At 43.5% G+C, this 25,373-nt stretch overlaps 1 protein-coding gene across 2 annotated transcripts in view; it reads left to right on the forward strand.

Annotated features, from left to right (window-relative positions):
* CCAR2 (cell cycle and apoptosis regulator 2) overlaps positions 1-25,373 on the forward strand; it is a 348,118-nt gene that overhangs the window by 69,238 nt on the left and 253,507 nt on the right. Inside the window, exons 3-5 of one of the 2 annotated variants that reach the window (XM_085633999.1) lie at positions 5,748-5,839; positions 17,193-17,284; positions 18,731-18,845. In XM_085633999.1, coding sequence (XP_085490125.1) covers positions 5,748-5,839; positions 17,193-17,284; positions 18,731-18,845 — 299 coding nt within the window. The remainder of the gene's footprint in view (positions 1-5,747; positions 5,840-17,192; positions 17,285-18,730; positions 18,846-25,373) is intronic. The other variant, XM_085634000.1, reaches the window with a different exon arrangement.

Here is a 25,373-nt window from a genome sequence, read left to right on the forward strand (position 1 = left end):
TGGTTTACACTTGTTAAACGATTATGCCTGACTGCTCTGTACCACATAACTGCTCTGTACCACATAAACCCATGACTAAATGTTTTTTTCTTTTCTTCTAAAGAAACCTAAATGGGCCTGATAAAGATGGTGGCATTGTTACATGGTGAGGTCTCAAAACCACACCACATAATATTCCTACACAAATTTAATTGTGTAAATTTAAATATGCCTTTCACTGCTTTGGTAATGCAAAGACAAGTTTAGGAAGAATATGCTCTAATTGAAGATAAAATCAGATACACTTTTATTTGCGATCAAAAAGACAGTTAATAAAATGTAAACTGGAAAAGTTAACCATAAAAGGTTATAAAGATGCATGGGTGTGAATCCCTTTCAAGTTGCAGACTTCTTGTCGTTGTGTAGTGAGGATGCTGTATGTTTTGCATATTTTATTTGTGTTTTGATAAACCTACAGCGGAGAGGAAAAACTTACTAAAACTTCTGTTTTCATACAAGTGCTGTGTATGGGGCCATGGGTTTGTCCCGATGTTTATATACTTTCTAAAACTCTGTAATATATACTTTTTTATTTTTAGTTAATGTTTTGTGTTACTCAACATGGAATACCAATAAAAATGTAAACCTGGAGCCGTGTGAAAGGTGGTAAAGTCTCTGATTCATTTGCCATTGTCTGTGACCAGTGGCCCCCAAAAGAGTAAGAAGAGTGCTGTGAGAATTGAATAAAATCTAAATTGCATTTTTGTTCAGCCTGTCAAAATTTCAGAGTTTGCCGTCTCTCATGAGACCCTCACCGAATCGTTTCTCACAAGCTTTTCTGAGTGTTTCTGTGAGATTAAAAATGCCTAAGCAAACATTTCTGAACTGGCCTACACCTCCTTTAGGTATCATTTTTAACACAAATGACCATATATCTGGCCTGGAGCATTCACTCGCCTCTTTACTAAGGGTCTTACCGATTCTGTTCTGAACATAATAAACTATCCTGAGACAAGTGAGCCATCCTCGTTAGAAGGCGCAAAGCTTTTAAGCTCATCTTGTTCACACCTTGGTTCCATCTTCCAGTTTATCTTTCCCTGATATCAGGGTCATTGTTTGGGTGGTTTGAACTAGCTTACAATTGTCTTGCCATTTTGAGTGGTCCTATTCATCAGACACATCACAGTGCAAGCCCCGTATAAATAGTGGATCCCTTTTCTGAACTCTTTTAACCATCGACCAGAATTCCTATGGACATGTTTATTTTTCTGGTTGACGTAAAAGGCATGGCCAGGAATGGCCGTTCCATAACCCATTGACAAGTCAAGCTATAATCCTATCTTGGCAGTGAGTAAAGCAGATGTTATGGAATAGGTGATTCGGCTGCAACCTCATTGACGGCAAAATGCATCAAGTTTGAGGTCTGCAGAACGGTGAAGCGGTCAGACTGCCTATCTAACCTGTTCCAGATCATTGTCAGGCCAAACAGTTTTAAGGGACTTTAGATATATCTAGTGCTAAACTGCAATAAAGATAGAGGACTAGCTCTGATGATCAATGGGCAAATTACCAGCTACTGGTATCTGATTGGTTCTGTGGAGTCAAGTGATCGTTAGTTTTGATCTGCTAATTTCTTCTTGTGGCTAATAGCGTATAGGAAGTGAAACTGTTAATTTTCACCACTTCGGGTTGCAATTTCGAAGTTCATCCCGTAATGATTGCCTTGAATACTTTTTAGGAGGTTAGGAAATTGTGAAAGGTTTTGAAATTTGTTAGCGCTCCTTGCTATTTATTGTTGACTTTTTACAATTATTAAAAGGTTTCTTTATGCTTGTCGATGCCATATTCAAACTGTTCCCATGGGTTCAGGTTTCTGTTAATGTTTGACTTGGCATTTGTCTTTAAACAGCAGTGGATTTCAGAGTACCACGTAATCTTTTGATACTACACTGAACAGTTAGACTTTCTCTGGGTTATAGCGAGAACACTGCAAGCATGAAAGCTTCATCAAACACCATGTTTTGTTGAAGGCAGCCCGCGGTGGCTTGCTGTTGATCAGAACAAAGCTGTTGGTGACTGTTTAGAGACTCTGGCCAGGTGATCAGTAGCCAAATGACCCAATCTGAAATTTCCAGATCAAAAAAGATGGTGTTATATATTCCGATTATCCATTGTTTCATGCAGTTAATTTATTTAATCTGGCACACCAACTTTTGCTATATTAAAAGATAAATGCAACGACTGCCAAAGTTGATGTAGCATGTTTTGGAATTGGAGCCCTGGCTCTGTGGCATCCGCATCCTGGTCCATGGCTTCTGCCATAAAGCATGCAGGGTTTTCAGTACCTTGGCAGTTTTTGAAGGAAGAGACCTCCCCTCCCACCCCTTTTTAGGTCTCGCCTGACCCAGCGCATGCGCTGGCCTGGCGAGAATTTTTGCGAGGACTCAAAGTGCTACCACTGTAGCCTAGAGCTACAGTGCATGTGCGCGTCACTTTCGCGGCCGCTTTGATGTTCTCCGTGAGCCATTTTTAGGTCTCGCCTAGCTATTGCGTTTACGCAATCGCTATGTGAGACTAGTAAGAGGGGCATTTTAAAGTGCTCCCAAAAGTGGATTGCATGGCGAGCACGCGCACAATCACGTGCATCGTGCCGCCATGCAATTCGTTTGGGGAAGCGCTTCAGCCTACTGGCGCATGCACGTGTAGCCACAGCCTCGGCATCCTACTTCAAAGGGTCCGCTCCCCCGCCTGGAATGCGCTCCCCGCCACAGCATGCCGAGAGATTGTTTCCTCATGGCGCCTCTCACAACTGTCCCTCCCCCACCACAGGGCTAGTCTCACGGACGCATTGCCATCCATCGATTTCACTTTCATGCCCGTGTTCTCTTTGCCTTTCAGCACACAGCCCGCCCTCCACCCTCCGTGTTTTCTTGCAGCTTTGCCCAGACCTGAGTCTCAAACAACCAGTTTGCCCTGCACGCTTTCTGCGCTTACAAAGTTAACATATGCCGCGCTCATTCCCTTTTCATCCTTTTAAGGTTGATAACTTTAGCTCCATTAATTCTGCGTCTAAGGATTTAAATAACCATATGTTTTCTTGCAACTTTAGGCACTTCACACACACAGCCCCACTGCTCACACACACAGGCATCAAGGCAGCAACAGAATGCTCTGAGCCCCACCAGTGTTTGCCACACACACATGCCTCTCGCATCTCGTGTTTTCTTCCAGCTTTGGCCCGTGTTCTCTATGCCTTTCAGCACTCCGCTTCCCCGTAACCACCATTTAACTAACATCCTGCCACACTCATTCCATTTCATCCTCGCTTTCACTTTCATGCCCGTGTTCTCTTTGCCTTTCAGCACACAGCTTCTCCGTAGCCACCATTTAACGACCATCCTGCCACACTCATTCCATTTTCATCCTCGCTTTCACTTTCATGCCCGTGTTCTCTTTGCCTTTCAGCACACAGCTTCTCCGTAGCCACCATTTAACGACCATCCTGTCGTAAACACCATTTAACTACCATCCTTTTAGTTAAAATCAAAGAATTGCCTCTAAGGGTTTAAGGAACCATAGAAATACAAGGCAAGGCAACATACACTCCGAATGCCACTCAGAGCCACATAATTACATGCCACATAACTACAATGCACTCAATACAACAGACACTCCAAAAACCAATCAGTGCCACATAGTTACACACCACATAATTACACAGCGCTCAATGCCACATACTTCAAATATCACTCAGCACCACATAATTACACACCACATAATTACACTACACTCAATGCCACATGCATTCCAAATAACACTTAGTGCCAATAAATTACAATGCAAACAATGCAAGATACACTTAAAATAACACTCAATGCCACATAATTACACGCCACCAAAATCAACATACACTCCACACAAAACCACTCAGTGCCACATAATTATATTCTACATAATTACACTCTATCGCCCTCACTCTCTATCTATCTATCTATCTATCTCTCTATCTTATCTATCTATCTTATCTATCTATCGGACTATTGCACTCTATCGCATCACCACAGCATCACTTAGCACCACCACAGCATTACTCAAGGGCACCACAGTATCAATCTGTACAACCATTCAACAACAACTGGCTCTAATATGTTCTCTCAATATTTAGGCTTTATTACAAATGGCACAAAAAAATGATAATATTTAACTTCTGTTCTTGGATTTTAGGCGCAATTAAATACACTAAACATAATCTTCACAAGAGTTATTAACAAAAGTTTAAACGATTGCCATTATAATTTACATTAACTTTTATTTAAGTATTAATCATTTGCAAAAATTAAAAGCCATTGTTATTTGTAATATCAATACATCTAAGTCACGTAAATACAACACATATTCCATTACAAATGCTATAGGTGTCACATTTGCAACAGTTAAAACTATTGACCTTGTACAAGAGAAAGCTAGTAATTTCAATATTTTCAATACCAACACATAAATAAAAAATTAGTCAATTTACAATACAAAAATCTCAAACTTTCCTAATGCGAGACCTATTGCATTGCAAATGCTTGTTTTGTCTCCAGTTTATTACTTCTATGTAGTAATGGTGGCACCCGTGTGCCGCCATTACTACAGAGCAGTAATCAGCAGAAACAAGCATTGGCATAGCCAATAGGTCTCGCTTTTGGGACCTTATAAGTATTTAGTTATGCAACTGTTGCATGGCTAAACACTTATAAGGTCCCAAAAGCGAGACCTATTGGCTATGCCAATGCTTGTTTTGTTTGTTTGGATGCGCCAAAAGCAGGTTTGTTTGAAAGCTATTTTACTCGGAACCCACGGCTGTAGCGACCGACTGGACTGACTAAATTCATTGCAATCTGCTTTGTGTGTGTGGGGGCGGGTATTGGTCCGTGTTTCAGCGATTCAAGTCTCTCCTTTTATATCAGACACCTAGAATCTCATGATTGAATGTGCTTTTATTGCCTAAAGGATGTTGGAAGTTTTGCTCTTAATTTATGCTAATCGTGTTTTTTTGCATCCTTGCTCTTCAGAAGTTTTTTTATGTATTGATAATTTCAGGCCTGCTGTGCCTTTTGCTTTGGGGTTTTTATTTGTGGTCAGTCTCTTTGTAAAGACATTGTTCGTCATTCACAGAAGCTTCATGTCTTGTAACAAAGTTTAAACGGCAGGTCTGACTTGCATCTAAGCCATGCTGATGTAGGGTACTAAAAGCAATAGAAGTTGCAAGCGGAGGGTGCAGGTCACTTAGCTCAGCTGGGTTCACAGAGGAAGCATGCTTTGCTCTTCTTGGTGTTTCTTCCTGTTTTCCAGGTCTCTGCACACTAATATAAACTGTGCCTGTGATCAAGTTTGAGTAAACCGGTTGTTACAACCCTGGGACCAGTTGCCACTGTATTTTCCACCCGTATTAGTGTGATCATCCTCAGTCCTCCACCTATGTTCCTCTTCCTTTGGTGCCTGGTTCAGTTAGGGACTTTCTGATTCCTTTGACCCATTCCAACATTTCCAGGTAATTGTGTTGGATGGACACCCAGCAACCCTGTCAATCGGACCTAGATGTTAATCATGAACTCAAAGCCTGTTGCAATAGTGAGGGAAGAGGGGGATGACAGGTAAGAGGATGTTCTTGTGCTCTCTGATCCCATCCTTTTCATCCCCTACTTATTCTACAGCTTTGCTTTGTATAGGAATGTACATATATAATTCGCCCTAACCCTGAAAAGTGCCTTTTTTTCTTAAAGGAAATCAACCTGCATCCCTGCTGGGGCCTCCACCAAGCTATATGAATTCGTCCATGGGCCAAGACATGTCTCAGAATACAATGCACATGCAGGTATGCCACATTGTTACTTCTTAATTAACTATTCTTGCAGTTTGGCTAATGAGTCTGGTTAGATAGGATGTATGTTTGTTCCTGATCACACGGGAATGAGAAGGTGCACACTTTAATTAGCTATATGGAACTTTGTCATTTTGTTGCCGGATGATGAAACTTGACACCCATCTGGGTGCTGAGGGCTCTTACTTTTGAACAATCAAATACCCCCCCCCCCCCCGATTGCTTGCTTAGACCCCTCCCGACCTACTGCCTTTTCTGTTTCCTTTTCAGGTTCTACGTGTGTACATGTACATTTAGGGCGCTTGTATGCTGGACCTAGACGCGCTTCCAGACACCCCCCCCCCCCCCATAACTGTGTTCTGAGTTTTGTTAATGTAGCCTTGCTTATGAGTCCCATGTCATAGTTTATACTCTGAGCTTGGGGTTACCTTTTATCCTGTACTTGAATGGCATCACTCTCCCCGTTAATCTACAGGGAATATGCTCCGCCTCCTGCCTTCTCACTAATGGTACTTCTGTAATTCCTGCCGAGCCCAAGCACCTACCATCTGGAAAGAATGGTTTATGGTAAGGAAAAGTGTTGTAGTCAAGCCAGTCTCCTCTCCCTCTCTTCCTTTGTACTTCGCTGGAAAGAAGGATCTGTGGTAAGGTAGGGTGTTGCCATGTAGCCATTCTCCATCTCTACTGATAGAAACCTGGCTTTTATAATTGCAGGTCTCACCCCTTCCTTTATCTGCATCTCTCCTTCCATTCTTGTTGTTGGAGAAACATTCCGGCAAATTCTGACCCTTCTCCCACCTCTTCTATTGGTCCTCCGTTTGTATGGCTCCCCCACAAAGTTTCAGGGGCTGTCCCTTCTCAACAAATCTCCCTGGTTTTTTCAGCATTCTCATGTTTCTGTACTTTTGGGATTATTCCCTTTCCCTGAAACCTGCCCATTCTGGAACAGGTGGTCTGATGAAAATTAAACTTAGCTATTCTGTTTTGACATGGAGCAACTTGGTGTTCTATGTTGTTGATGGTGATCTCCTATCCTCCCAAAAGAGTTTTCTCCTCCCAACCACAGAGGTCCTTGTCTCAGACACTTCTCCAACTGGAGCTTGGTTCTCTGGGTATTCTACATTTACCTCCTCCCATTTAGACACCTACATTCTGAGGGTTGGGTTAATGGTGAGCTTCCTCGAATTTGTCTACTAATATATTATATTAATAATTTGCATTAGTCAATAGTACAAATGATTATGACTGGTTAATGTAATTGCCTGATACTAAACCTAGTTTGCTTCAAACATAGCAATTCGGTTTGATCTTACAGGTATCATCAAAACTGCAGAATTCGCCACACAATAGCACACTTTTGCAGCCCCTCCTTTCGCTGACACTACTCCCAATCTGTGAGGGCTTGTTGTGCACCTTGCCAGTGGTGCAATGAAAATGGCAAACACAATTGGGAGCAGTGAAGATCCTGGTCTGATCATTCAGGTGTCGTCAATTCTCTGACTAATTCTCTGTTTGTTTGCCTGGGGCACTACGATTTAATGAAAATAGTTTTGCAGTAAACTAAGTAAATTCATGAATTAAAGTGCCTGCTTATGGTCTTCACTGTTCACGTGGCCAAACAATTAGTGTTCATTGAGAAGACACCAGCTAAATATATCTTTGACATTTAAGCCAATTAATAGCTTCACACAGAAACCTATTTCTGTTATCAAAACTTAGTTTGGGTGAACCTCATCTGACCTGGAGAAGTCTACTAATGAATTAGTCTAGAGTCTATAAGTTCTGCCGATCCACCCCGAAAAGTGAAATGAAATCTGTTGCGTCTCACGCAGGTTCTTGTCTTTTCAACTGCAGCATCATCCATGTGTGCCCACCACCTCACAGTAGAGGTAAATAATACATTTAGATATCTTTATTTGTATATGTTTCACTTTAAGGCATCTACAAACCACAAGCGGTTAACCCTGCCTACCCAGAGAACATCACCTTGGTCGTACTGACATTCATAACAAGTTTAACAGATAATTATTAATTATGAAACCAGCCATTCTCATTTAAGTTCTGCATATCCTAGGTCATGGGTTTAGCACACTGTAGCCTCCCGGCTCTCCTTTAAATATTGCACTGTTGATGGATATTACATTGAAAGCATGCTGCTCTTGAGCGTGCATCTTGCATTGCTCAGGTGTACACAAGAAACATGCTGAGGTGGGTGAGAGGGGGATGCTGTCACATGTAGACTTTTACATTATTGTAAAATAAATTGGCTCCCAAAAGTAAATAAAGGGCTGACACTTTGGCCACAAGTAGACATAATATTCAGTGCTTCCACTCCTCCAAATGCCAGACATTTTTGTGTTTACCTGCTGGGTTCCTCCAGTGTGAAGGTATATGGGAGTGGGGATGCTTCTTTAAAATCTTCCATACGAAATCGGTCACTAGCCTCCAGTGAGATTGTTTACACTATTCTCTTTGCCGTCCCTTAAATTTATTTTGGATTGATTGCACCTTTGTATGATTTTAAGAAACAGGATGTAAATGCAAAGCACTGAGCCAGAAGAACAACAGAAAAATTTGCTGCTGACTTACAGTGTAAATCACTCACATTTGGAAACTTTTCGTATTTCTTGCTCCCATAAAACGGTTCTTTGAGACAAGACCTTTTCACCTTTCATGACAGAAAAAACTGTTACTTTTCATAATTATATATTACATGTTTTTCTGTCTTAGTCCCTGCACCTGGGCAGCATTCCTTTGCCTTCTAGGAAATATCCATCCCCCAGAAGGTGATCTCTATCAAGATACATCTCCTCCAATCATTGCGTTCTCTAGCAGCAACTCAAGCCACAAAAGTGAACGCACTCCTTTGTGATAAAAGGTAACAAAAGGGAAGGGGTCGTCAGCCTTTAGAAGTGGCAGAGAAGCCTCCTCTACATATCAAATGGGGAGCCCCTCTCTTTTTAAGCATCAGCCACTCCATTTAAAAGAAGACTAAACAAAGACAGGTGTTGTGCAGAATGGCTATGCTTTGAACTTTTTGTTGCTTTCACCGGTAGTACCTTTACAAAATACTGTCCACTTTAATCCATATTGGCTGTGGGAAACCGTTCAGACTTCAGTGCACTAGCATGAGGGTCGAGCCCATTCCGTCTCTCAAGGAAGGCAAGTGAATTTATTTTTGCTTGTGGGTGAAAATGAAAGAAGACAAGTGGCAATATAGACCCGGTCCTGGTCTAAAAGAGGCAGCCAAATTAGCAGAAAAGAATTGGGCAGAGGTTAAGTCTACACCACTCTGCCCGCAGCCCTCCCCCTCCCCTAGTTAAACTAAGGCCACTGGATATGTGCAAGAATTCACTGAGGAAAATATTCCAATATCCTAGTTGCTGCACACTTTTGGAAGCGCTCTTGCTTTGTTGTATGTAACATCCACTAGCTATACATGCTGATGTCTTTCTCCCTGAAATGTGCAGCACTAACTTCTCTAAGTAGAGAGTGATGGCACATTTCAAAAGAGAGAAGATATTCTTTTACCATACTTAGACAAGACTAATGCAGGTAGCCCCGTTTCTGAAGCCTCAAACAACTTCCTGGACTCTGCAACATCCGGGATGCCAGATAAATCTAAAACAAGCATTGGCATAGCCAATAGGTCTCGCCTTTGGGACCTTATAAGTGTTTAGCTATGCAACAGTTGCATAACTAAATACCTATAAGGTCCCAAAAGCGAGACCTATTGGCTATGCCAAGCGGCCGCGAAAGTGATCGCGATCAAACATCAAAGCGGCCGTGCGGCCGCGAAAGTAATCGCGGTAAAGCGCGCGCGCGCACATGCACTGTAGCTCTAGGCTGGCCTGGTAGCACTTTTTGGAGCCCTCTCAATAAGTCCCGCCAGACCAGCGCATGCGCTGGGTCAGGCGAGACCTAAAAAACTTTGGACCATTCTAAGTGCAGAGGATGCAATAGTAGGGAGAAAAATTGAGCACAGAGGAGACCACTCATTTCCCTCTGAGACGAAACTAGCTTCTAAACACATGAACAGTTAAACATGTCACACGACAGTGGTCAATATTTTCTTGGCACTTAGCTCTCCAGTGTCTTTACATTTTCGTAGATTCAAATGATTGCCTAAAGACTACTGGAGCCATCATTCAGAAAACGGATACGCAAAACTGTTTATCTCCAATGTTCTGGCACTCTACTGCGATGTTTCAGCATGTTTGCCTCTCAAAACAACTTCTTTTCTATCAGGTACTGCCCTCCGAGACCATAGTGATGGGCATGTCACTTTTCATATGGAGGGCTAACATTGACCACTACCCAAATATGATGAATTCAATTTCAGAAGGAGGCAATGTATCACACTGACCTGGAGTACAGGGTGATTGATCCATGTAGCCATGAACATTTCCTTAATACTTTAATGTGAGATTCCTTCTTGGTTAGATGGCCCTTCTTATTTGAACAGATAAGAATATAAACTGTCAAGGATGCTGTAATTTGATACAAAGACCGTCTGGCGCGGATTCCTCATATGCAGAATGTGAGGGCCAACTCAAGCAACATCTGCCGGCTGAACGATCAGCTTAATCACAGCATTGTTCAGGTGGTGGCTATCCACATATTCACCTGTAAACAGCTATAAAAAGGTGGCAAGTCCTTGACTTCATTCTTTTGATCAGTTGGTCAAGGAAGTTTCTATATGCTTTCCATACAGTTCTCCTAATGGAGACGGTCATTATTAACCTAACACAATTTGTGAGGCGAAGCGAGAACTGAGGCCTAGGGAGGCAAAATGATTGTGCTGAGGATCAGACAATGTGGTGATGAGGACAAACTGGAGGGCACATAAATGATGGGACTAAATTGGTCAGGCCTGCCCACCACAGACTCATCCTGCCTAGATCTGAAACCGGCAATCTGTCTTCCAACCTTTTCATTTCAATTTTTTTTCTCTGTTTAAGAAAATATGATTTTGAGAAAGTGTAAACGTAAGGCGAGAAAGCTATATATAGTGTAACTGTGGCCTGTGCTGGCAGTTTGAACAGGGCTCATGGTGCATTTAGACAGCTGGTCTATGGGGCCACTCAGCCACACTGCCGTGAAGTTGCATGACTGCAGCCTTTTGTGGTGCATAATTGTGGTTGAGGGCAGAGAGGTAACTGTAAACACACCGACTCATATGGTTGCTGGTGAAACAAACTTGATGGTGCCAATTACCATGGTCGCCCAGGCCACACAGGATGGAGAGGGCGGGGACACTGCCGCACCGACCTCTGGAGTGGCATGGTCAGCCCAGCTCAGGATAAGAGATGTAGGTGAGCTGTGTATGTTTTAAATTAACCAATGTAAGGCAGCGATCTCCTACTTGATGTTGTGGTGTAGCAGAGGCCAAATTAGGGCAACATTTGGTTCCCTATCTCATATGTATAATAAAGGAACCATCCGATGAATGATGACATAATACATGCCAAAACCCCAGCAGACTTCATTAAACAAAGCAGCATGGTCGCATGCCTAGTTTAACTAGTCCTAGATGATTAAGCTTTTTTTTTTTCCTTGACTCAGTGGCGCCTTTAAATTTGTTGCTGGGGCACAGTCAGCTGGGTTGCATCTCTCTTGTCCCTGTGTTGCTTACCTTTACTTAACTTGGGATTTAAAAAAATAAAAAACATTTGCGCGTATGCATGCATGCTCCCCTGCCTCTGATCCTCTGCAAATGGGTTGTCGCAGGTAGAGTTTGTTACAATCTGTCTTATGTGCAGACTTCTAGTCCCTCTAAAATAATAAGCACCTGCAAACACCAGCCCACACGTTACTGACTTGATGTAGGCTTTTCTCGGTGACACTCGACTGGATCAAGACTTTGCATCATGTTTGGTTAAATTCCATTTCTCATTCGTAATTAAAGCGTTGCAAGACTTCTTGATTGCCTTTTTTGCGCATTCTCTTAATAGCTTAGTAGTGTGATTCTTTATACCCTATGACTTATAAGATCGCAATCCTAGTTCTTCATCATGGAGAATTTCTTTCAAGTTATAAACTGCCAACCATGCTGCCCAGTGATTTCATTGGAATGGTAGCAGTTCAAGGGTGAATACACTACTCCTCTGTCAAAGTGAGCTGCTGATTACTTAAATGAGTCTCCTTTTCAGGTCTTTAAACTATATACCTTTGCATTTATTGCCTTCAAGCTCATTTCATTGCATTTATTTCTTCAGAAAAAGAAATTGCTGAAAACAACATGGTATGTTTAGTTGCTAGCTGTGATCAACTTCATTTTAACTCAGTGTTGCGTGGTGCTACAGTTGGGCTGCCTTGAGGAGCTCTTCATTCTCAGCAATAGGTAAAGGTAGTAGCTGTGTTAAATTTAATTCGTTTCTGTCTGAGAATAGGTGTGAAAGGTCTAACGTATATGGCAAATTATAAGGGGCCTGTGAATCCAGATCAAATTGAGGTTGCTGGTCGTATGTAGAACTGTGAGTGACTGCATTCCACTATTTTACAAAGAGCATATTTGCATACAAAATAAACCCCTTCAGTGCCAGGGACTACTGTTGCTGTGCTTTTTATTTTTTTATTTTATTTTTTTAAGCAAAACACTATTTTGCTTTTAGCTAATTTTATTTTCTTATGTTGTTGAGAGCCCAGCAGCTCCCTCCAATAATAAACGTTTATTAATAATCAGGTCAAAACGAATAAAGCATTGACAAAGTCACACGTTTGGCAGCCTCTGCCAGGCATGTTCTCTTTGCCAGTGCTTGTTAATTATTTGGTATTCGACCAGAAAAAAAGTTATTTCTCATCAAAGAATACATTGATTTTCTTAACCGCAAACCGTTGAACAGATTTACATGCTGGCTCTCAACTGCCACCCCTTGGGCTTCATTTAATTAGCATGTGCACTTCTCCTCAATGATATGGTTTCTTATGCCTTCTGTCCTACAAAAGTGAGATCTTAGTTTTGTCACCAGTGTGTGCAGTGGACAGTGACGCATGTGTGGTGAAGATACACATGTGGAACAACTCTTGAAACGGCAACAGAAGCAGTGCTGAGTCACTAGTAGCTCAGGCCTTCTAAGAGCATGGGTGGCACAGACCAAGAGCTGCTGAATTAACTTTCCTTACTGGAATGTTTCTACAAAAATCTGCTGCTACTGTAGCTTGCATCCCTGAAATGCAAAATGCTAGTGTACTATTTAAGGATTTCGATATTTTTTTTCGTGTGACACTAAAATGTGTGTTGGTATCGAAACCTAATGTAAAATATACTCAGTCGCAGTCGTGTGATATTGCATCAGTGCAGTGAAGACAGTTCCCAGATGTGCGAATTGGCATGGATGCCAAATGATGGCTACCATTAGATTCTAGTTTACGTGCTTTTGCGGTATATATTTTTTTAGGTCTCGTCTGAGACAGCGCTTTAGCGCTGCTCTCGCGAGAGCTTTTGTAAATGGGGGATCTGGAAGTGCAAACGAGTGCTTTCAGGCCTCCAAATACAGTGCATGTGCGCCGAGCGCGCGCACCATTTGGCAGCCTGAAAGTGTAAATAGGGGATCTGGAAGTGCAAACGAGTGCTTTCAGGCCTCCAAATACAGTGCATGTGCGCCGAGCGCGCGCACCATTTGGCAGCCTGAAAGCACTCGTTTGCACTTCCAGATCCCCCACCATTTGGCAGCCTGCACACCATTTCCTTTCACTTTCGCGGCCCGACGGCCGCTTTGATGTTTGATCGCGATTGCGATCACTTCCAGTTTTGCGGCCGCACGGCCGCTTGTTTTGTTTGGCATTACCCACTTTCAAAATGTTCTCATGGGTTGTTTGGTCCGAATCGAAATGCACCCTCCACCTCCTAATGACTGACTAACATCTAAATTCGGCTCTTCTTTGCGGACACGAGAACTCATTGGTGCACTTCGAGTCTTGCTTCAGTCAAATCACTTGACTTTTTATTTTACATTTTACAGAATGATTTTCCAACTTTGCAGGATCAAGTCATGATAATCGTGCATTTTAAACGAAATCACTTGCTAAAATCGAAGACCCCCTCTTAAATCATATTCACCATCTCCTCTTTTCTGAGATTCCTTGTGCCAATTTATACATTTCGCTAACTGAAGTAGTTTTAATTGATAAATTTTTTACTTTTATGTCCAGTGCAGATTCGGCTTTAAAGAAACTTTACAGTTCTCACTTTCTTTGCTCTTTTGTTAGATCTAGTTGGCTGGATCCTACTAACTTAATTAGCACGTTGTCCCTGTGCCATGAGTGTGGTGGGGGTCGCTGTGTGCTCTGATTACGGGGCAGAGGAGAGCTCAAAAGACTAAGCCCCTGGCCACACACAGAGAAACAGCGGGATTGTTATTCTGCCTGCCTGGCCTGGTACATCAAGCAGGGTTTAAATCTGCGGCGGGATGCTGCCCGGAGCGACCCTGCTCTCTGCCAGCAGGGCTGGCACCACCCACCACCAGCCGGAGCCAGCAGCCGCCAAAGAGGACAGACACTGAGGCCTCGTGTGCAGGGACTTCACACCTCAAACCTCTACCCCACCGGAAGCTTGTCCTCTGCCTTCCGCTCCATGTTGGCTGGAGATGCATCGATGGGCAGTCACTCCTCATAATTGCTGACTAGTGCATTCAAGTATTTCTAAGGCACTAACGCGCGAAGCCAGGGGTCAGCACATGCAGTGTGCAGCAGAGTCAGGATTCTGAGTGTGCATGCACGACTTTCTATCGGTTGGTGCACACTGAGTGTACTCCTGATCTGCAAAATGAGCATCACTGGATTGTGATCTGATATCCCAAGTGTGACTCGTTCTATCTGATTGTGACCCGCATCCGTACTCTAAACCGCAGCGCTATCCTCATGTGCAAAGGGGGCGTGTCTAAAGGGTTCTAAAGTTGTACAATGTGCTCGAGCCCGCAGGTGTGCCAGGATGTTTATGTAATGTGTGCACAGAGATTGGCTTATATAATTAAGCATAGGTGTCTCTTTGCATGGTTACTAGTGATTTTTTACACTCTCTTATAGACTCTGTATATATAAATCCATATGCATATGCACATATGAAATCTATGAACTGAGTTTGCACACAAGTTCCAGATGAAATATACTTTTATTCAATTTCATTTAAAATCATAAAAGGACGATCCAGTTTACCCACAAAAATGCGTAAAAATTATTGCAGAGTACTAGTATAATTATGACATAGCATTAAACTCTTTAAAATGTGTTCTAAAAAGGATGTTAAAAACAATTTACATTAATTACATGTTGGCGTATGATGTCAGGCCCTACTAGAGGAAGCGGGCTTCGAATACAGTTGTGTTAGGCTGAGAGCAGGCTAACCACACAAGTTCCATTACTCTTGTAGGGCGCTACAATGCGGTCGGTTCAAACATTTGATTGTTGTGTTGTCATGCGCCAACTCCCAGTTGTGTACAGATTCAGTCCAAGGTGACTGTTCAAGCAGCTGGGCCTAAGTGCTGGGGCATTCTGGGAGTTAGTTTGGGAAGGCCTGGCACAAAGGACAATTTGGAAGTATTTGATAATTCATTGATGCTCATTAAAGTGTCACACGGTGGAACCTGAAGAGACATTTGCCCCCGAAAAGGTGCAATGTATCCAGGGGAAAATGCCTGGAAAGAGGGGAAAACCAGTGCAAGCTGGTGCGCAAAAAATGATTTCTGTGACAATGCTTCATTCCATGAGCCACAATGAGCCCGGCTCTGGTAATATTTCACCCAGTAATTACCGTACATTGTGGTATTTCCGTTTGTGGTATAACACACTGAAAGATCAGGACACATCTTTTCCAGGCTTTAGAACCTAGAGTCCGATGTTTTTCCACCAGTACTCATATTGCTGAAAGGAGGTTGTCTGATGCTGATCTAAGGTAGTCGGGTATCTTGTTATGGTTTAGTTTCACAAGGTATTTTGGGCCTTGAGACCAGTGTGCTCTTTGGGATGTACAGAGCATCCTGAATGTAACTCGTTCTTCTTTGGGCACCTAGACTCATGAAAAGCATGTCAGTAACCTGTGTTAAAAGCCCCATGTGTTCCTTCATTGCCAAAGGTAGAGTGTTGACAAACAGCTTGTCTGCTCCTTGCAATTTGATGACTTTGTCAGCACTTGAAGGCAATGTAAAGAAGCATTTGCAATGCAATAGGTCTCGCATTTGCGAGAGTTTGAGCTATTAGCATTGTAAATGACAGTGCCTTTTTATTTATGTTTTAAAAAAACCAAACTTAAATAAAAAGCATTGTCTTTTACAATGCCAATAGCTCAAACTCGTATAAATGCGAGACCTATTGCATTGCAAATGCTTGTTTATTTTGCGCTGGTATATTATTCTACGCAGTATAGTTGTTGGCAGGACAGGTTGGTTGTGCATTGAATTTGAGCTAAAATAGCGTAGGCTTTAAGATTTTTAGAGTGAGATATTGAAGCGGAACCAGTGTGCCAGACAGGTGCTGGCCATACCTCTGGGTATGTATCACCCTTAAAGGCAATATTGCACTGAGTGTCTTGCAGATCTGCAAGTAGTGTTCTGTGTGTGCTGCTCAGGTTTCGTATCTAACGATCAAGTTCATGCTACACCCTGTGGGACTGAAACTGCATACAGAAGGTTGTGCTGTTTTTGCTGCTCAAGTTATGTATTACCCTATAGAGTTCATGTGATTAAACTGAGAATGTAATTCACAGTAGGAGGGTGCTATTTGTGCTTCTCAAGATATGTAGCTTTCTATAGGGTTCCTGAATTGCACTAAGGATACTGACAAAGTCTTTCAGGACAAAGATATGCTCCCTAGGTTGCTGTAGATGTTCTAGTGCACGTCACACTGTTGCTTCTATAGTGTTTTGTTGACAGTTTTATCAATGGATTTCATGATTAAAGGGTCACAAGCTTGTTGCGCTGGTTCATACCATGTTTCTTGTGCGGTTTTATTCAGAAATTGCAAGTCAGTTGATTTTCGTTGGATAGCCTTTACTCAGTTAATAATGAGAAAAGTATTGTTCTTGGGGAAGACTATGATGTGCCCAAGATGAGTGACACAAAAATGAGGTCAAAACCAAGCATGTGGAGGGTTATATAGCATTTGTTTGTAACAAACCAGTCCTGCTGCTCTTCCCCCATCATAAGCGATTAAGATCTTTGCTCGGTCAATACAACGTTTACTTTACCAAACAGGGGTGTTGTGATCCACTCCTCTGTGGTTGGACCAATTTAGAAGCATAGGGATGTTCTGTATGGATTATAGGCCACCCAACTGTATAAACAAAAAAAAGGTAGGAATTACCGCACTGTCCGCTCGCCCTCCCTCACCCAATATCTCCTTCCTCCACTAGATGGAAGAGAAGCAAAGAGTCTTCACCGGGATCGTCACAAGTCTGCATGATTACTTTGGAATTGTGGATGAAGAGGTCTTTTTCCAGCTTAGGTAAGGAAGATCATTTGGAAGGAGAGATCAGTAAGAAAATCAGTAGTCACCCACTGCATTCACATTAAAATCAGTCGGTGAGGAAGAGTTTGGTTTCGTAGTCAGCATGAGTAGGTCAATGAGAGGAAGTTATAAATCCTGGTAAAATAAGAACAGGGAACCACTGTCTGTGAGGCCTTGTAAATGAGTCATGGCATAGAAGGAAGGTAGGTAGTTGAGTGGAGGAGCAGGCGAAAAAATCATTGCTATTCCAATGTACAATTTAGAAAAAGCTATGAGGTGAGGCGTGTGAGGAGGAGGAGTGTATCGGTATAGAAGAGAATCTGGGATAAGTGTCAGTGTCAAAACAGCAACCAGTTAGGGTAGAAGGGGGAGCAGAGAAACCTGTGATAGAGATGGGAGGTAAACTGTTTGGTTACAGGAGTACCAGGGAACCAACCAAGAGAAAAGGAAAAATATTGAGAGAGAACCAGTATTTAAGGGTGAGCAAGGGACATTTTGCCTGTATGCTGAAGTAATTCTTCAAGGATAGGAGAAAGGATAATAGTCGGTGAGTGCTGATGAATCTCTCACTGGTTAAAAGAGAGAGTATAATGTCGAGAAAGAACCAGTAAGTTTGTGAAAGGGAATGAATTAGTTGGAGCTGCTTAGCCAGACGTTTCCGAATGCACCAGTCAGAGTATGGTGTTCTCAGCCTGTCGCTAGCATGTTAGATGGTTAGCACTTGGATATCTGGATACCTTTGTATCTTACATGCCCAGCGGTGCCTCCCAAACTTCTCCTGAGTGTCAGTGAAACATTCTATAAGGCCCAATCCAGCTCCCTTATGAACCTTATTGGATTAGCCAGTAAAGCTCCATACCTCACCTTTGTGATCCTCTGTCTCCCTTCACGTGCATTAACCTCAGTGGGTTGGTCTTTGAGATCCTATCCATCAACTTTCCAGTCTCCTTGAGTCAGTGAGTTCCCTTCCTTCACCCATTGGAACTCCTTGAGAATCAGTGGGTTAATGTGGATCCTTTTAATTTACTGTTTGAACATCAGTGAGTCGTTGTGTGAAGTCATGTCAGCCCCCATCATAAACCTCAGTGAGTATGTCTGAAGTCCACCCTGCAACCTAATAAAGTTGGGCAGATTAGTTTCTGAATCCCTATTCTTCTCCTTAAGGAGCCTTCAGGAGTCTGAGGTTGCATTATTCAGCCATATGAACAGGGTTGCTCTGTAAGGTTCTGTCCTACCCCTGTGAATCTTGATGAGTCCTTCCTAGGCTCCATACTTCAGCCTTGTAAGCCTCCATGATTTCATCTTTATGGTCCCAGTCTTCAGATATTTGTGAATACGCTGGACCAACAAACTTACTGACGTTGCAGCATAGTCATGAGACTGTTTAACCTTGCAAAGGTGCCAGTCTTAGGATGCTCATTCTCCCTTCTTGGTTTTTCTTAGTGTTGTGAAAGGCCCCATCCCAAAGGTTGGTGAGAAGGTGCTGGTGAAGGCCGTGTACAACCCCAACCAGTCCGTTCCATGGAATGCGGTGAAGATCCAGGCGTTATCCAGTCAGGTACCTTAGTGGGCCTCTGGGGGAGGAGGGACTTGCAAAATCACCCTTTAGCTTCAGTCTGAGTCTTTCTTCAACCACCATCCCACTCTTCAAGCCCTTATTTGAGGAATGGTATTACACCTTGTTGGCATGAGAAGTTACCAGACGCAAAAAGTGTGTAGGCAGGGAAAAAGGTAGAAAGAGACAAAAAAATTATATTCGACAACATTGCTGAGAATCATAAAATCAGAACAAGAGGAAAGCTTTATAGGGGCAACCGCTGGCACTGTGACATTGACGGGTATTAAAGCATAGAACATTGATCTTACAGGGGATTAAAGAGCATCCTTTCGTGATTTACTGGAATGATGGCTTGTGCTTGTACCCGGATAATGGGAGAGAAAAAAGGACAGTTCTTCAAATGGCAAGAAACTAGCACCGCATTTATATTGCGCTGCCCTCTGGAAACATAGTGAAGTTCAGTACTAGTGCAACGGAAACAAAACCCTAAATAAAAAAGACACACTACCATGGCACACTACCAATAACATGGGTCACACAGTGAAGCTAACCGAGAGAAGTACAACACTACGAAGTGACATAATTAGCAGTAGCGTATGCTTTTCCTGCAATACTCGGAGCTGCAGCAAGTTAATAAAAACCGAGGTGTAGGAAAACACACTGATTAGTATAAAAACCCGATGGTAAGGCTCTGAAAATCTCACAAAGAAACAAATAAACTATAACCTAAGACAGTTTAATCATTGCCCTGCTACAAGCCTGACCCCAAAACTCTGAACTTAAGCAAAGAATGCAGTGTAAGGCAGCTAACAAACGTTTTAATAATTCACATGTAAAAAAAGCATCATAGGCTGCCCTGAACATTACACAAACCATAGAGGCTTTGCCAAGCATAAAAGTTACTGAGAATGCCAATAAACTCAAATTGTTATACCACAAGATGGGTAAAAACCTGTTTAAAAACAGCAAGAGACCGCTCTGGCATTAAGCATTGACTGGTATATTCTCCAAGAGATAATCTCACAGGATTCTTTGTGTGGTTTTAGGGAAAAACGATTATTAAAATGAACGTTTCCTAGTTATCTGGAAGTAAACAACATTTGGTCCGGAAGTATACCCATTGCATGATCCAGTAATAAACCACCTCTCATTACTAGTATAGGTCCATTTTCCCCCACTTGGTCTGCATCTTCTCTTCCTGGTATTGTCTGTGGCTAATTTATGGGCAGGTAGGTTTCGAAATGTGCAACTATCAAACAAGTACTGCAGCTTTGAGTCAGTATTTCAGGCAGACTAATAAATAGGTCAGTGGGCACAGTTGGTTAGGACATAATAGTCCCAGCATGGGTTCGCAGAGGGCATAGGACCAAGAAGTCTCTCAATTCACTAGCATGAACTCTGATCTCTGGTGCTACCCAAATCCTTATGGTGGGAGATCTGAATGGAAAGAAGTTCTGTTGTCACAAAGCACTTTACCAGCACCCTTGGTGGCAACAAGCAATGTATCTGTTAGGAGCAAAAATAAAATCTGTCTACTATGACAGACATCAGTCTTATTTAATTGATGCATATGATGAGAGATGTAACCCAGTCGACATATCATCAGACTGCCTCAATAAGTGTCTCTAATGCACACATTTTTTTTCTCCTTCAAAACTAGAATCCGTTGGAGCTACGGAACACCAGATCCTTCTGCAAAATATTTCAATTCAGAATAGGGCTATAGTCTGATAGTCGTGGGAAAAGGAAGTTTCATTTTTGATTTGCCATGTGCACTTACATCGTTTGTGCTAGTTTCCCTGTTGAAAATAGGTTCTTAGGTTGGGAGTACAATGTGAAAATGCATAAGCTAGATTTTGTGAATGATTGGTAGTGGAAAGTATTGGATCCTTCAAACAAAATTCTATGATAAAACCACGCTTGTTGTTGCAAATAGTCCCAAGTCTTCTCTCCAGATATTTTTCTCGCACAATTTTTGTGATGTGCACCCTATCCTACATCTATCTGCTGTATCATCATTTGTTCTTGGAATCCTCTTTACTTTCTGCTCAAAATAAGTATCTCTTCTGAAAAGCTAGGCACTGGCCAGTAACTTAATAATGGTAAAATTTAAACTTTACTTGTACCTTCCAGATCCATTTTGATGCACGCTGACTGATATGGTTAACAAGCATTTACAATGCAATGGTCTCGGCATTGGTAAAGTTAGAGCTATTGGCATTGCTCATGACATTATTTTTGTTTTGTTTTTGTTTTTAAAACATTTAAAGAAACGGCATTGTTATTTACAATGTCAATAGCTTAATCACTCTCAAATGCGAGACCTATTGCATTTGCACCCACACACAGAGCCACCTACACACACACCGACTAAGCTATTGACATTGTAAACAACAATGCCGTTTCTCTACATGTTTTAACCCCTTCGCTGCTGCGGACATTCCGCTGCAGCGCTGGGGGGGGCAGGGGGGCAGCGCGGTGGGCCTGTGCTCATGACGGAGCCGCTCCGTCATGAGCCACAGTTGAGCTGTGCTCATGACGGAACGGTTCCGTCATGACTCCGCCCATTTGCGTTGTCGCCCCGCACAGGCGGGGAAACAGCGCCGCGCAGGCGGAGCGGCCGCCAACAGGATTGTCATGACGGAACCGTTCCGTCATGAGCAAACGCCAACCGTGGCTCATGACGGAACGGTTCCGTCATGAGCGGGGAAGGGGTTAAAAACAAAAACATAAACAAAAATAATTTCATGAGCAATGCCAATACCTCTAACTTTAACAATGCCGAGACCGTTGCATTGTAAATGCTTGTTTAACCAGTAGGGGACTATGAACAGCAGAATCTCCACAAGTGAATACTGAGGCTTGGTTTATTCACGATACAACACGGTTTACAGGCTAGAAACTGCCTTTAAGCTACTGGGCTCAAAAAGCCCTCCAAGAGATTACTGGAACTTGAGGTGTCGGAAAGGGGGCGCGAAGTACATTGGGCAACACGAGCACTCAGCGGGAGACCCCGCGGATCCAGCCTTTTTTTGGCAAGCAATTTAACAGTTGTAAATAAAGATACCCGAGCACCAAGTGTCTCTGAGGGGAGCGGTATCAGGGGTCACACAGATGGTAGAGCGCCCCCCGCCTGCTCGCTCTCCCCGGCTCCGCAGCACAGGCTCATCCTGCCTCCTACCTTTCATCCAGTCCACGACTTGCGACGGGCTCCACTTGGTGACGGGCTCCATGTTCGTCCCCCCAGTCCTCCGGTGACACCCGCTCAGCGCCGGTCCCACTCCTCCATGGATCCTGTGCTCTGCCGCTGCCCCCTGCTCGGAGCCCCGCGGACGCCCTGGCGTTCCCTGAGCCCGGCCACTGGCTGCCTGTCCGCCGCCTGCCCGCTTCCCCTCGCTCCCTCTGTCGGTATGGTGGCAGGGCCTATGCTAATGATGGGGGAGGAGAGCCGCCGAGCTCGGGGTTACAGTTTCAGCTGTTCCCAGTCTCCAGCACTGGCACTGCAGGGGCCGAGGGCCTGAAACGGGCGCGGGAGGAGCTGCCTGGGGCGAGACTGTCACGGCGCGTACTCGGGGAGGCGCACAAATACACTCGTGCTGAGAGACGCGGGCTTCACTCACACTGACACGAGCATCACGCACAGTCCCCGCTCAGAGTACTTCACGTACGCGCACGTGAATTAATTACTACTTTAGGTAGAATTTTACCATGGTTACACGCATTATAGGAAAGAAAGTCAACATATGTTGATCTGCTCTGCATGCCCTTAACTCTATAGCGCCAGGATGATCCATTCGGAGTGACAACGCGCTCTATAAGTTCCCTATTCACTTCAATATGTCCAGATCGCTAATCCACTTTCCTTTACTAGCCTCCTTGTGTGGCGTAACTGGACTGTAAGCGCTCGAAGGATGTGGCGTAAGGACCAGTGACTCTGCGCAAATCATTTAATTTACCCGTGCACTGGTGCTCGTGTAAAGGTTCCAATACGTTCAGGATAGAGTTCCAGCAATAGGAAGCTGTATATACATAAAAAAAAAAAAAACAGAGCAAAAGGCAAGCACACCACTGCCTTTCTCCGAGGCAGAGCAGAAATGCCTCGGAGAAACGCAGCGGCGTTTTCGGATTCGGGGGCGTGTTTTGCTGTTATCTCCTCTTGCCATTGGCTGGAGGAGATAATTAGACTTTCTGAAAAAAACACGCCCCCCGATCCGAAAAGGACGGGGCCTGATCGGAGTGACGGGACCTCTTCTCCAATGGCTGGCCAGCATTGAAGAGGCCAGCCAATGGAGAACAGGGGAGAAGAGGGGCGGGTTCAAGCCCCTCTTCTCCAAGTCATTAAATCTCAGATTGAGACTGCGCAAGCGCAGCCTTCGAGCCGAGACCTAAAAAGCACACACTGTTGAGTGAACGAACCAAACCATCTGTAGAAAATTTAGTTCACACTGTGGTACATATACACAAAATAATTTGTTTATGCCCACATCTACTAGTTTTCAGTAAAGGACAAGCATGTCTGGATAGAGAACCTATTAGCAATGTCTGTTGATTATTCAAGCGTCCGTGGTAGACCTGAACTATGGCCAGGTACTGCTTGCAGAGTTGGGTTCCACTTATGGAATGTTAATTACTTATGGGAGGCATTCTCTCCAAGACTGAGCTAGTGCTAGATTAGTCTTTGAGCCACACTCTTAAATCTGATTTAAAACAATATGTGCCAATGGAAACTTAAAAGTGCATTCTGTCAAAGGTATAGGACAAAAGGAGAAGAATTCTGAAACACTGGGCATGGAATCAAAGGCAGTCCTGCGGTCAAGTGTGCTAGATTGTAGATAGCTATGGTAATCTCTTCTGAAACTTTTGAACCTCATGGATTAATTCTTAATTGTATGAAACTGCATAATTGAGTAAACCTTTGAATGAAAACTTGTATAATTCTTGCTTTTCATTTTGTGCTGAGTGGTTAAGAATCCTTGGAGTATAGTTTTGATTTACTTCTATTAGGTGCCCAATCTTTGGATGTGGTTGGCGCAAATTAATCAGCAAATCTTTGAGCAGATTCTAACATCAGAAAGTAGTTATGCAGTAGCTTTTTTATTCTGAGCAGTTGTAGAAAGATGGCTTTTGATATAGTGTAGCAAAATGGGGTGCACTGTGCAGAGAGTCCAGATATCCCTTATTAGTGTGCATGGGCTTGCTTAACAATCCTAAGGTGCTTTACTTGTGGTAGTGTGGTCAAGCAGCTTTAGGCGTATCAGAGCAGGGGTGTTACACACACGGAGTAATAAATGAGACACATAGTCAATAAGGAAATCCAACATCAATTTAGAAAAAGAACATCGAATTTTATAATAATTTAGACACCAAGAGCTTTGAAATTAGGTAAGTACTCTCCGTGTTGGTGATTTTCAGAAAACACAGCTGTCCAATTTGAGCCATGAGCATCGGACACGGTAATGTTATCCTATAGGAGAAACATGCACTACATTGGGATACTTGCAATCGAGTTACAGGGTAGTTCTTCTAGACTTAACTTAAGTAGGGGCCAAGGTCCCTAGAACCACCAGCAGTTTTGGTTTACCTGCCCTGGTGTGTCCGGATGCAGAGGTGCTGGTTGCAAGGGAAGCCTCAAATGCTACCGCTGAAGTCAATGGAGAAAACCTGTAACGGAAAAATGCAGCTAGTGAGAACTTGAGGACAAGTCCGTCGGAACCCAAAAGGGGGCTCGGCTTCTTGAGAGTCTCCGGGGCAAGGTTGCACCGTCTGTAGGCTCAAACTTGGGCTGTGGGGCTCGGGTGCAGAAGTTTTTGGTCCAGTGCGTCGCTTGCGTTTGAGGCTCTCGTTTCTGGGGTCGACTTGGAGATGGGAACAAAACAGGACAGCAGGGCCACTCTTGATGATGACCTCTCTGGTGCTGATTTTCCTCGTTGGTAGGTCGATCTTGGCGGTGTTGGTGTCCGGGCTGGACACTGAACAAGCCCTGGCTGTTGCAAGGGGGTCCGGTACCCTGGGTATTAATGCAGGGCAGTTCTTGGGGTGCTTGCTTCTCCAAACTTGGTGGGGAGACAGATCTGACCTACTGAGGTAGCAGGCTGCCCATGAGGAGGTCACTGTACATCAGTGGACCCGGTGGCAGGCAGATTGGTGAACTGAAGGTTGCGGTCAGTGCCTATAGGCTGCAGGGAAGTGTCTCCTCCACTTCAAGGGAGATGTTGGCGAAGTGCTGGCTGTCCTACGAGGCTTATGGAGGATTCAAAGCTGCAGGACGAGTCAGATCTGTGCAGTTGTCGGGACAGAAGCAGGCAAGCAGGGTTTGGCGCCAAGTCCACATCTAGTCCACACTTCTTGCGTTCTACGGCTCTTCTTTTTCCTTCTTTGGTCAGGTGAATCTGAGTTCCTGGTGTCGGGGGTACCTAAATACGGAATTTAGAGGCATTAAAGGAGTGAAGGGTAGTAGCAATAGGTAGCACTTACAGTTGCCAAATTGTGTGCCAATTGTGTTACAATTAGACCATTTTACCTTGTTTT

Source organism: Triturus cristatus, chromosome 11 (assembly GCF_964204655.1).
Source record: "Triturus cristatus chromosome 11, aTriCri1.1, whole genome shotgun sequence".
Classification (NCBI taxonomy): domain Eukaryota; kingdom Metazoa; phylum Chordata; class Amphibia; order Caudata; family Salamandridae; genus Triturus; species Triturus cristatus.